The 14616-nt window shown below is 35.9% G+C and overlaps 1 protein-coding gene across 1 annotated transcript in view; it reads right to left on the reverse strand.

Moving 5' to 3' along the window:
- Nucleotides 1–14616, reverse strand: part of TRHDE (thyrotropin releasing hormone degrading enzyme) — a 210287-nt gene that overhangs the window by 114203 nt on the left and 81468 nt on the right. Inside the window, exon 5 of the mRNA XM_063155038.1 lies at nucleotides 10338–10451. Within this exon, the coding sequence (XP_063011108.1) occupies nucleotides 10338–10451 (114 nt within the window). The remainder of the gene's footprint in view (nucleotides 1–10337; nucleotides 10452–14616) is intronic.

Genomic DNA, 14616 nt, shown 5'->3' on the forward strand with positions numbered 1-14616 from the left:
TATTGCATTCACATAGATGTCTTTTATCCAAAACACTTTGTCAGGAAAGAAGAGCTTTATTTACTTGCTTTTTCAAGTCAAAAATAAATGCAAAGAATGAATTAAAAATTACATAAGGATTAAATAAGCTTTTTCACCTGAAATGGCATATCTCAAACTTTATCTAAATTATAACAATTCCTGAATCAATGTCAACCTACTGCCATGATATAAAGAAACTGGGGAATGCAGCATTTTTTTCAAAAGCCACCTTGATGTCATGAGGTAAAATACACACACAATTGCATAATAAATTCTATGTTTAATTTCTTGGGTGGCAAGGTTTTGGTATCAATGTGTTACTTTAAATTATTTTTATAAGACAGCTGAAAAACTCTCCCAGTGTGGATCTATCTAGAAATAAACCTTTATGTTAAAATTCATTAGAGCACAAGAAATGTACCTTGAGCTGACTGCATATCCAGGCAATTAAAACACAGGGTGCAGGAAAGCCAATTACCTACACACTATTAGCATTCTCATCTGGCTGCATGAGGTAAGGGTTTGTAAAACAAAAACTAATGTCTTTTTCATATCATTGTTAATTTTCTTAGGCATAAGCAGTTAGTAACTGTCCTTTTTTAATGGGGAAAAAAGTGTAGAGAAACAATTATAATGACAGTTCTACTCTGGAGGAAATTGCTGAGGTGTAAAAATTGTAGATATATTTGTTACACTTCACTCACATTCCTTATCAGTCAGTTACAAAGCCCCAGTTTCATCAAATGTATGATATGTAACAGATACAGGTGGAACACACCTGTCTCATAATTCAGGTTTGGGTCCCAAAAGACAAACAATTGTGTGAGTAGATTGTTACTGTTTGGAATTAACTCATTAAAAAGACCTTGGATAACCACAAATTAATACCTTAAACACAGAACCAGAACCAAGAAAATCGGCACATGACAAACAAAGCGAAGATGCAAGAAGAAAACTATGCATTTAAAAAGAATAGGATACATTTTGGTTTTCTCTTTGTTTCTTTGGCTATGTCCTGAAGGACTGAAAAGGAGAACTTCAGATTCATGACCATTCATTCAAGTTACGTAGCTGAAAAAACTTCCTTGAAATTTACGGCGGACTGTCATACTGCGATACAAATGGAATAGTTAGTATGCCTCCGAAAACGCAAACCTACAGGTTACTCAGAATTAAGAAGGCTTTTGACCTATAAAGCTAAATTTCTTGAACTAAAACGATTTCCACAACATTCCCAGCCCTTCCCTTTAGAATAAAGCCCCTGAGAGCAGATTGGAGAAGCAGACTCAAATATAACTCCCAGGAGGCACAGACAGACTGCTGGTTGACAAGGGACCTACACCTTGAAGAGGTAACAAGCAGCAAACGTGCAGAAAGAAACTTAAACTGCCTTAATTATGTTGACAAAACACTACTTAAGCTCTTGAAGTCCTAATATCACATTAAGGGGAAAAGGTCAATATGTGTGACCAAACTGCTTACACAGATGGAAGAAGGGCCTCTATTCCCTAGTTATTTTACCCTGTGCATACAGTGGAATTGATCTGTTCTAACTGACACCAAAGGAGTAAAGAAACACTCATGACAGAAATGGTAAAGGAAATCGATCTTGGAATGTGTTTAATGAGACCAGCAAGTCGGAAACATGATAGGTGTCAGGTTTGCAACTACACATTGAAACAATGACAAAATGCTGTTAAAGATGACCCTTCCCTTAGGGAGTTCAACTGCCAGAAAAAAGGCAAAGACTGTGATCCAGCTGTGAGGAAAAGAGGGCTTCAGGTGAGTTCTGCAGCCTTGCTTGGGAAGTGTCAGTAGCCACGTGCAAGTGCCACGTGAACACAGGGCCAGGGCTCTGAGCAGGAAGGATATCACAGCAGCACAAGGTGAGTCTGAAATAAGGACAGAGCTGCTTCCACACAAATTTGTGGCTCACTTTAAAGACAAAGAGGAAGCTCCTCCACTCCCTGTCTTCCTACTGCGCACTTGGAATCCCAACTCTCCATCTCTTCTCCTCAGAGCTTTTCTTGAACTGTGTATAGTCAAAGTCTGAGACACCAGACCTTTGTTGAAAATAAAACATATGACAATCATATCTGGTGGTTCTCTTTCTTATTCTTTAGAATGCTTCCAGGTGCAGGGACTGAAGTGCTGTTATCAGATGAACATGTCTTTAAAATATCTACATTTTCTGACTATTCCCAAATATCTGTGGTCACTAGACTCAAGTATTTGTCTCTTCATAGGAATGATTTCTTTCAGTCTTCACCAGTAAGACCTTCTCTGCTTTGCACAAGATTTCCATGAAAGACTTGTCCTTTTTCTGTGCTGTCCCCTCCCTAGCCAACACTCAAATTCACCTTGTTCTGAGATAGTGGCCACTCTTCATGTATAAATGTCCTGTACCTTCAAGAAGCATTTACCTTCAAGAAAAATGTATTGTGTACAACAGGGTAACAATGATGTAATGGAGAGAGGTTGCTGCTGGTGATTTTACAACATCATATTGAGGTATAATGTAAGAGCAAAAGCATGACAATAATGTAATACTTAAAGACAGTCACGTAATTTTTAATTTCTAAAAATTAATATGAAACACTAAGGAAAAGAACTAAAATGAAAGAAAAAAAAAAAGGAATTAAAGAAGCACCATAATGAAAGCCCAAACTGATAATTAGTACGCAAAAGAGATCAAAGGCCTCAATATTAAAGTCATTGCCTTTGTTCTGGGACAGCCATTTGAACACTTTATGGACTGCGAAATCTACATGAATAAAGCTTAACATTGGTGTGCAAATCTGAAAATGACCTTGCTGACAAATTTTCTGAAAATATCATCTCCACAAGAGCTTTAGTAGCCACCAAGAATACAAAGAAGATAAGTGATCTTTCATGCCTAAGAGAACAAGCATTTGCAAGACACAAATATTTGGGTTTACATGGAAAGGGCACCCTAGGGAAAAAGAAACAGGGGCAAATTTTTAAAGCAACCAAAGAACACCAGCATATACACTACCAGCAGTTGAGTTCTAACAAAATATATTACAGGATGAAGCTTAAAAAAACAGAGGAATATAATCTATGAGGAAACCTAAGGTTTGGTAAAATACATTAGGGCCAGATGAGATCCACTGAGAGCCGAAATCAAGTTCTTTCTGTCTACATGCTTACAAATCCTAAGTTGTCATAGCACAGGAAGTCTCCTGAGTACTTGCAAACAACAGCAATGTTTCCTTCTTGCTTTCCAATAGTAATCTTTTGTAAATACCTTGAGCAATTGAAAAACTGGGGTTTTTTTAAGTTTTCATCTCTGATGTGTGCCTCAATTATGTGTATAATTTACTGAAGGAGGCCTGGAACACATTCTACATTGATCACCTGTAAACATGTCACAGTTCCATATCTACCTTCATAACCTTCTTTTCTGCATTTCCTGTCAAAGATCTTGCAAAATTTATTAAGAAATTTTCACGCTGATGGACAAAAAGGCCTATTTCATTCTCCAAGATCATGTTTTGCCACCATATATGTAGTAGCCTTCACTGAAATAGAGTCATTAAGCAAACAGATGAACAGAGTTTTCCTCATGCATTTGCCTTTAGAGCATTTTAAAATATTAGGCAACAAAGCATGAAGCTTATCCTCTAATTCAAACACTACAGAGGAAATTTGTAAAGGAAAATCACCTCAATTCAAGAAACAGTAAATAATATTTAAAAGTGGCTTTATGATGTAGTTGGCATACTGAGTCAACTTCCAGCAACTACTGTCAGAGGCTACCATTCATGAAAATACTTTTCAGGTATTGCACACCTAGACTGTGCTTCAATCTGAAAGTGATGATATTCAACAAGTTAAGTCCTGAAGGAAGCAAAGATGTTATGCAGACACACCAAAAATTACTTACCAGTTTGTGCTCCAAGTAACTGCACACTGCCACAACTTTAAAATAAAGAGGTAGCACATTCAGGATTGCTGAAAATTTGAGAATCGGTCTTTCAGTTAAGAATGCCCTCAAAAATACAACTGAACTTTTCTATTGAATTTCCCATATCAACCATACTTTCTGATGAAGTGCATATTCTTGTTTCAGCAGGGAAACCCTGTAATGAGTCCTTGCTTTGAGGCAAAAGTTGCTGCAAAGTTTCTCATCTTTACTGAAGATGAAGTGTCTACTGATTCAAAATTATGTGAAATTCAGACAGCTGAGTGAAGTTTTTTTCTGAAATGAAAGCTTCATCTAAACCCTGAACTCAGTAGGTTTGAACTCACATTACTCCAAAGCTCCCATCATAATGTCATTTAAACTGCTGTCTCAAGATGAGCAGAAAATGACACGAAGCTAGGAGAGAGTGACATTCTCCAAACCCCTACTTAATCTCCTGAATAAATGTTTCATCTAAATGTTGATCTTCACTTATGTCTGATCTCTAACTGTTAAGAGTTAACTACTTAAAGAATTCCCTATATTAATCTACTTTGCCAGAGCATTAAAAAAATGCAAACCTGTCTTTAGGAAGTAAACATGGAAATGGAAATTCTTTTCTTAGTTATAAGCAAAATTTAGTATAAGGATTTCTTACCTGGTATGCTTAAAAAGGGCTAGTAATTAGGAATGAGATCATGCACCTTACCTTTAAAATCTCTTTTCTTCCCGCCAAAGTCAATTATACATGAGATTCTAGTTAATTTTACACTGAAAGCTTCCCCCGTAGTCAAGTAAAAACAAAAAATCATACAAGGATTGACTTCACTGAGCAGTTACTGGAGGAAAAACACTCCATGTGGTATTAATTAAAGCCTTACTGTACACCAGCATGGGGAGCCTTTAACGAAAAAAAAGAAAAGATGAAAGTAGTTTTAAAAAACGAGAGGCTGAATCCCTCTCCTTTAATGCTGAGCCAGCATGATATTTATGTTGGGTTAGATGGATCAAGCAGGCTATAGCTCAGGTCTGAAATGCCAAAATAATAATGAAATAAATCAAAAAGGTCCATATCTTAAGTCTACTTCAAAACTTGTAATGATTTTCTGGGTTTTCTATGAGTCCAACAATGGCTTAGAAATTTTTACTGATGGAGGCAAATGCATTAGGAGGCATGTGAGACAAAGCACTTTAAAGATATGCATGTGTCCAGTGGCTGAATTCACCCATTATTCCAACCAAATCAATGAGAAAGATGGGCAACTAAGATCATTTATCTATTTCTTACTTGTTATGATACAGACACGTTGATACACAGCCTCATTATTACTTTCAGCTGTCTGTGGTAATAGCAGGATTGTCCAGACTGTGGAACCTAATAGTGTAAAGGAAGCACAGCTCACTTAAGGAAGGAGGAAAGATACCCTTCCATACAGGTAAAAAGTTTTCAAGTTAATAAGAAAAACTAATTTAAAATTTCATTTTTAAGAAAAATTCTGGCAGATATGACCATCCTTAATTAAAAAAGTAGTAAGCAAATAAGAAAGTAGAAAATCCTATCCCAAGGCACTAATGGATCAAGAAGACATAGGATCCAAAGCTATTGCTGGTATGCTACACCTTGACTCAGCCAGTGAAGTTGTCAGCAAAGCTAACTTTTATATAATAAAAAAAGGGAGAAGGCAGCTGGGCTCTGTGAAATGCTTTCTCAGCACCAAGCCAGGTACTGACTGCTAAAGTATTTGATGCTCATTTGATGGATGTATGGTCAAATTACATGCCAGTAATTCCTGCTGTCATAGTCCTCAAAATCTAACCCAGTACCAGAGACATTCAAGGACAAACATGATGGTTCCTTCTACCAGAAAATATGGAGGGAAAAGATCAGCCAATAAATTTCTGGATCTGCAAGCCTCAGCTGAATTCCTTCCTTCACAAAGCCACATGCAAAGGACTTCAGGATATGAGAGAAACAAGCCAAGAGAAAGATGGAATATACAGCTGCAAACAGGCCTCTGAGAGGAGGAAGGAGAGCATGGTAGATGAGAAAAGACAGAGCGCTGAAGTGGAAATTACCATCATGGAGTTTTCCACTGTAATTTTCTCTGATTCTAAAACCAGCAAAGGCCCCTTCCACAGAAGTGAGATTACCTTGTATTGGTCATAAGATCTTACAGCTCAAGAACTCACATCCAGCTGTGGTTGCTTTTTGATGACATGGAGAAACAACCATAGGGGAAGCCTCTAAAACAGAAATCTTGCCTTTTTCTAAATCATGAAATAGCAACAGCCAGGGAATTCACATGCAGATGACTATTCTGAGCACACATGATCAAGCAAAATTTCCCGATCTCAGAGGAACACTTTGCAAACACAGCTTTCTTTTTAAAATCATCCTGACAACATAGAAACAACTGTTTAAAGTTCCCATACCATTAAGAATGAAATCTAGCAGTAAGAATTTGAGGCATTTCAGAATTAGAATTTAAAAAACTCTTAATTTGGGAGACAGGCAAGGCAAGAGGATGAAATGGGAAGAATGGTGAATTCCTTCCCATGGCAAATGTCTAATCACTGTATAGCAGAGAGAGCTTTCCTGCAAAATTAAACATAGCTTCATCTTCACAAGGTAAAAAGTAACATGCAGAGCCTTCTTTTTTTAGCTAAAGGAAAGAAATGAGAAATTCTAGCTTTAATCTGAAGCGACTTAGCTTTGGAAAAGGATATTAAGACACTGGGATAATAATTAAGAATCTCAGCACAGAAAGCTCATCTTACTGTTTTAAAACCAGCAAAACTTCATTCCCTTCCTTGGGAAAGTTCTGATGTATTTTACATTCATTGTAATGGATAATGGACACTTCCATCAGAATGCCTCTTCATTCTCTTTTTCACCCAAAATGTTAATCACAGAATAATCTGAGCTGAAAGGGACCCACAAGGAACACCGAGTCCAAGTCCTGGCTCTGGAGAGGACCACCACTAAGAGTCACACCATGTGTCCAAGAGCACTGTCCAAACACTGCTTCAACTCAGATGGACTTGGTGCTGTGACCACTTCCCTGGGGAGCCTGTTCCAGTGCCCAGCCACCTCTGGATGAAGAACCTTTTCCTAATAGCTAACTTCAACCTCCCCGGATATCTTCAGGCCATTCCCTCCGGTCATCAGGCATCACAGATCAGTGCCTGCCCTTCCTCTTCCCCTCATGAGGAAGTGGTAGATTGCTATGAGGTCCCCTCAGTCTGCTCTCCTCTGGGCTGAACAGACCAAGTGACCTCAGCTAGAGGATCCAGGACATAAGGACAGCAAGGGTTTAATAAGGACTGGATTTCCTTTCTCATTAAGATTATGCAAGCATGATGAAGTATGGCAGTAGATGCCTTCTGGACAACACAAGAAATTCCTGACATATTGGAATGCTCAATAAAGTGTTGCAGCTCCATGGTAGTTGGCACTGTTATCCATTCATCTTTCCTATTGTAAAATAGTCTATGAGACAATTAAAGAAAAACTGATAAAATGAAAAATGGCAGGGGGAAGAAATATTTAAGAAAGCTAAAGAAGCTGGAGAAGAAGGAAAAGCCAAGACATAGGTTTCAGACAAGAATCATAGATCCCTGTTTTGTGCAGAACTTGGTGCTTTTGGTTTAAGTAGAATTGGTATGAACATGCCTAGAAGACAGCTCTTCTCAAGAGTCTCAGGTTCAGCCATACCAAGGCTGTGAATGCCTGATAAGATGGAAACTGAAAAATGCTCAGCTCTGCTAAAAGAGAAACAATTTCAGACAAGTCATATCAAAACTTTAGTGGTTTATAAGCCTTAACGGTGAAAGCTTACATTCCTGTAGCCTATAAATATCAACAACTTAGAGAGGAAGCTGCAGATAGATACCATTTTTTCAGGTGTATCCATTGCCCAAGTTGCATTTCCAGACAAAAGTGCTTTTTCTGGAATGGACTACCAGTCTTCTGCTTCTACAATTATCCAAAAAAGAATGTGACAAAAAGTCTTTAGTAAGCTAAAAATAAGCTGATTTTGACATTTTAATCCATGGGCATCTTGAGCAAACCTTCAAGGTTAACATTTCAAAATTATGAGGGAAAGAAGTTAGCTATCTAACTTTCCCAATTCTTTAGAAATAAAGAGGATTTTAGTTTATCACTGTTTTCCTGACACAAAGAGCTGTGGTAACATACATCATACATTTTTTTATTTATAATTCATAGGTGTGACTTACTACTGACAAAACACCAAACAGAATACTGGAGTATTGCACTATTTGGCCATCATGACAGAAAATAAGGTTTCTAGTTCTTGTTTTTGCAACTTGTACTTCATCCTTCTCTTGTAAAAAACAGTAAGTTGCTTGGAACAGTTTCTCTTTTTACACATGATTGCTTTAATTTTTTCAAGTTTACAAATGTCAGTCAATATGTTTAAACAGCAAATGCACTTTATAGCAATAACAAAATTTTCAGCAAGACAAATTTCAGTAAGTGTAACTCTTACTTCCTCTTCCTACAATCTGTGTAATCAACATGCTGAAACACAACAGTATTGATTCCTACTCTAGTAGTCTGCAAAAGAATGAAGTATGATTAAGCCATTTTGAGTTTCATCTCATTTTGTCATCATTTAAATATGTCAATATGATCATTTTTATATCAAAAGCCAGATATCCAAAGCCTTATGAACAATATATGTGTCCCTTTTTTTTAATTTAAGGAAAAACTTGATAGATTAATACTTTTTCAGGCACAGCAATATTACGTAGTTAATTCTAATTTATGCAGCACATTTCTGATTTCCCAGTTTAACTGCCATCTCCTGCTCAATCCACTCTTCTTGCTTGTATTCTGCTAAAATGCCAAGATTTCACATGATCGGCATGTTATTTGCATAACAGTGAACATTATATTCATTCCACATAAATTTCAAGCAAATATACTATATTCCAAATGACTTCTTAAGCATAGTAATTCTGAATTTGTTAGACTGATTATGTGAAGAACAAATGACTGATGATTTGAAGATAAAATTCAGTGTATAAATGTTGTCATCTATGACACTTCACTATCCTAAAAACACAAAGGCCTGCCAGATTTCATTGCATTCATAATTAGAATCATTACATTGTAATTCAGGTTGTGTTCTTTATAAAGATTAATAGAATGAGTTTAAATATAGCCAAACCCAGGGAAACCCAACAAGCCTACCTATGCAACAAAGTTGTCAATTCAAATAAAGGTTTGTTTTCCTTTTCATAATGCAATTATAAATAATAATTGACACCTGCATGAAAATATTAAAATACTACAAAGAATTCAAATTTCACAAGAAGCATAACTAACTCAAGAGTAACCTGTACACAACTATTTTTTTTTAATTGGTTTTAACTCATAATTATAGCATCTTCATTTTATGGTGCCATAAGTTAATGGGATAAGTATACTCAAGAAAGCACATAGAAATGGAAAAAATATTCAGACATTAGTTTTTAAGAGCTTAAGCAAAATATCCAAGCCCCAAAAACTCTGTCAGACAATCATGACCTATAATAAATATTTTGCCACATAATCAAACATATATAAGCACAAAAGGTTAGCAAACATTAGCACGTGTCCAAAGGACAATAAAAATCTCTATTGGAACCTTCAACACGATCTCATATATGATTTCCTTGTACTGAGGTCTCATCTCTCTTATTTTTCTTACAAATATAATATAGCTAGACTACAGCAATTCATAAAAATTCTGTCAAGAAACAATATTATATAACAGAAGGACTCCAAAATAATGTCCCATTATGGAATTCCCAGTTCCCTCAGAGAGTTCCTGTATTTGCACACTGGTTGAAAAAGCATGTCCCACTGTGTACAGCTACAAACCATACCAAAACATAAATTCTCAATTTATGCAACCAATGTTAATTTAACATTTCCTTTAGATATGCAAACAATACCAGGAAGATTAAAAGAGTATATTTAGGGAGACAAGAACAGAATACTGTAAGAAAAAATATGCTCATTTTCATAGAATGTTTTAGCCAAACATTTCTTTCCAATTTATCTTGTGGATAAAATTCAATGTTCTCAATGTTTTAAAAAATAGTCCATGTTAAATCATAACTGCTTTAATCAAAAATATTTCTAAGCAGAGAGACAGTAGCTATTTTAATGCTGGGTTACGATAGACACAACATTATTTCTTTTGCAATAAATTGCAGATTACACTTTTGCAATGCTGTAAAATTACTTCACACCTAGCAATTTTGCTTCATTCGACATCTGATACTTGCATGCATCATTTGGTACTTTTCAGCAGTCCCTGTCTAACAGCAGAGCAACTTTTCTGTGGATCTCCACACTAACAAAATAGAACTGACTTACCATGTTCCACCCTGGGTAGAGGTAGTCTGTCCCAACAAACTCAAAATAGTGAGCAAAACCTTCTTTCAACCACACATCCTCCCACCAAACTGGAGTCACAAGGTCACCAAACCACTGGAAAAACAAAAAGTTCACATGAACAACTTTAACAACCTTTAGGAAACCATGTTTGCATATATTTCACCTAGACAAACACATTCTCCACTTGTATTAATAAAACAGTAGTTTCTACCTCACACTGAAATTCACTAACTGTATTTCTCCTGTGCTAATTAATTCAACATTACAGGATGAACAAGTTAATGAAGTAAAACATTAGAAAAGAACAAGCAGGGCAAAAGAAGCATTGAGGACAGTATTCACAGAGTCAAGTTTAGTTCTCTGAAGTAGATGCTCACCTAGGTTTAACAGACTAACATACACACTGGACAGAAAAAGGCTTCTAACTCAAGTAATCTGATCCATTACATGGGAATTTCATGATGCATAGTGTGAATAACAAAAAACATATATTTGAGAATGGGAACACATTCTCCACCCCAGACCTAAATTTTAGCATTTCTTTCTCCCTGCTCTCTGCCCACTAACATCTACCATACTACTTATGCTCCTCTCCTTGGCAGGTTTCTTAAAGAAAGCAGCTTTACACAACAATGCCAGCTCTCTGTGGGTAGGACTCAGAAGCTAAAAAGCAGGAAGTTGATGGCATTTAGAGAAGATACTAGGGTATGTGAGATACTCACAAAGGCCCAGGAAATTTCATACATGACTTAAAGGACATGAGCAGCCTTCACAAACAGCAATCAGAAGCAGAGGTATCTGAAATGGCACAGCCTACCTGTGCATATTCAAAGGAGCCCTACTTGGGCTGCCTGCCTTTCCCATTTCCTCCAGATGATTCTTCAACATCCCCACTGACTTCAATCTAATTTATCATGGACAGAAATCTCGAGGCTAACTAAACTCCATGAACTCCACAAGTAAATAAAGATCATCAGCTGAAAAGAGGATAAGGGCCTGAGCTGAGGGCAAGGCAGGAACACAACCTGTTCACAGAGTACACCTCAACAGACACAACTCTCATAGTACAGGACTTGTAGGTGTCAGAGGGATTTTACACAGAGCTAGGATGATCACTGGAAAACAGATGAGGACTGGAATTCATAGGAAACCAGATGTCATATATTCTATCTGCTGATGGATGATCCTGTTTAAATTATTATTTAAATGCTTGTAATATGTAACCTGAATAATGTTACACCGGTGGTAAGAACAAAAACATTGACAGTATTATGAAAACCTATTTCATACTCTCTGTAGCATCTCTTCTGCCAAAAAAATAACAAAACTTTGTTGAAGTAACATTATCTTCCAGTTTTCTCTTAATATTTATAAAAATATCAGAGAGATAATTTTGAGCTTTCATGTGTAAGCAAGCTCTAAAAATACAGAGAGGGAGCAGAAAGTATTCTAGAGGGAAAAACTCAGGTCAGAGCAGAGGAACTGATGCTGAAGTGTAATGAGAGTGAGGAAAGAGTGAAAACAGAGATGGCCCATAAGCAGTTTGATTTCATGACAGCTGGCTTGTTTGAAGGGTTTGTCTGGGACCTGAATGAAAGATATCACTTCTGAGCATGTCTTTGTGGAGTGAGAATGACATGCACAGAAGGATCCGTAGTGATGTGAACACTGGAGCTTCAAAGGACAGACTAGCAAGCAAAGACCAGACTAGCTGGAAGATTACCAGAAATCCACATAAGGTTCAGCAAACAGAATTCAAATGAAAACAATGAAGAAAAAAATGGCAATGAATGTCTCTGAAGACCACCTTAAGAATTTAGAGAGAAAAGATGAGGTTGCTAGAAGTCATGTTCATACACTATGTGAAGCTAAACTTAATGCACACTCAGTATGCATAATGTAGTTGAAGGCTATCAATAAATTAACTCTCTACAAAGCCACTAAACATAGATCCTGATCTTAAGAACATTTAACTGAAAAGACAAAGCAATGCTAGAAATATATTCATATAGCTTCTGCAGAATTTAAAACAATAAAATGAATATAACTTTCATATACCAAGAAGTATGGAAGCTAAATTCATACCAGAGTAGGCTGCTTAAATGATTTCTAATGACTAAACATAACAGCATTTATTATAACAGAGTTTATTTCCTGAATTACAGGAGTACTACTGAACAAATATGAAACCAGTGGTACAAATGTCATTTTGAACTATGACTAGTCAGAGAGACTTTTAGAAAATAAAGGTTTTAAAGTCCATAATACCTCATCCTGTAATTTGAATTAATAACATTAATTTATGGTGCTACAAAAGAGAATTTCTTCTACTCCTTTTTGAGTTTTCTGGGTTCATTTGTTAATGATATAATTAAAATTATTTGTTTAATTATCCACCTAAAGAAAGAATTGTTTTAAAGGCATTAAACCAGTATGTGATATCAATATGACAATGTAGGGAATTCACTTAACTACTTTTGAACAGTATCAGAGAGAGTTATGGATGTCAGAGACAGAGCAGTACCCAGAGGCTGTAAGCAAGAAAGACAAAATTTTCCAGCAGAAAGGTGCTATTATCTTCCTAGGTGTTACATGTCTCAAAGGAAAACTGTAATTAAATTTCTTTAAGTAATTATTTATTTATTTGTGTGTTTGACTATAGGCTCTATCTCCCTGGAGTGAAGACCATCACTTCATTCTGAAATGCATTGCTCACATAAATTTCTATTCTCCTTCAGGTATTATGTTCAACCTGATATGCAGAAAGTACTTAATTACAGATACACTGAAAGGACACTCTTTTCTATACATTTTTTTAGAGATTATTAAAAAAAATGTTGATTTAGAAGTTTTTAATTTTCTTTCTGCTTTCATGCTTCTGTAACTCAATCTGTCACACCAAGTTTTGTGCTCAGGTGGGAAAACTATCACAAAAAATTATGATGCATAAATTCAAATGACTCTTTCTTCAAAGGCTATAGGTGGAACTGATCTATGATATGCAAATAAAACTGATTACTACCCTAAAAGAATTATTTTAATAAATTATGGTAATTATTTCAGGCTATCAAATTAAGCTGGTGGAAATACATGTGTTTTGACCAACTCATCTTTTGGAGCTTGTAGGACAAGATTTTATGCCAAAACACTTATGACCAATTTTCTTTTTAATTAAACAAATAAATATTCTGAAAGAACACTCAAGCTGAAATATCAAAAAATAGCACCCTACAAAACTATTGAACCAACACTACTGAAGTAACTTTATTGCATCTCTCCCAACACGTGTACCTAAAATACCTGGTCAAACATGAGAAGTCAGCTATGAAGAAACTGGACATGAAATCCTTTCTTACACACTTTTTACTTGGCTTTTAGCAACCACTGAATTTTTCCTTTTGCAGTGCTGTCTCTCATTTTTATCTGTCTTGAGGACTGTGCTCAAGCATTAATACAGAGCAGGTTTGGTAATTACAATTTTTAAAAAGTCAAATCGAAAGGCAAGAATACGGATTTTTAATATTAATCTGGTTTCTCTAATCTTGGAAACATTAGCAAAGAAATTGCTATGTTACTCTAAGTAACAGGTCTCTTATATAGATCAGTTTACTACATGCTCAGATATGTTCCATAAATCTTGAAGTCATGGATTTAAAGTCAGGGAAACTGGTAAATGACACAATTAAAATAAAATTTAAAAAAAAAAAATCCACACAAATTTTAGAAGAGTTTCATTTTCCCCTTCCCTGAAATCCAAAAAAAGCCCCAATAAATAAAAACCAAAACTGGCAATGTGGATTCCAGTTTTGCTTGCACCAGAGAGAATTTGGTTAATTTTTGTTATTCTATGTGTAAAAATGAGTGAAGGGGAAGAATATTAATGCATCACCACAGGCTAACAGGTGATATGATGCACAGCCAAAGACAATGAAAAATGCAGTGAATAAGTAACAATTAAACAGCAGAGGCAAGAGATCCTGGACCTAACCTGGTCTTGGTTCAGTACATTTTCATCTAAGATTGTATCATTTAGAGCTCCTTGAGGGGCTTCTGAGTATGGTAAGATAAAGATAGAAAAAAGGGCTAAATAAAGACAATGTGATGGAGATACTAGACAGTGTTTTTTATGTTATGTTTTTTTAGTTTTCTCCCTTTAAACTTTATTTGCAGGTGAATAATCCATATTCTGTGTGACAATTCTGCATCCAAAAAGTAGAAAAAATGGTTCTTTAACTTCAATTTTTTCTGTCTTGTCTAG

Source organism: Melospiza melodia, chromosome 4 (assembly GCF_035770615.1).
Source record: "Melospiza melodia melodia isolate bMelMel2 chromosome 4, bMelMel2.pri, whole genome shotgun sequence".
NCBI classification, from domain to species: Eukaryota; Metazoa; Chordata; class Aves; order Passeriformes; family Passerellidae; genus Melospiza; species Melospiza melodia.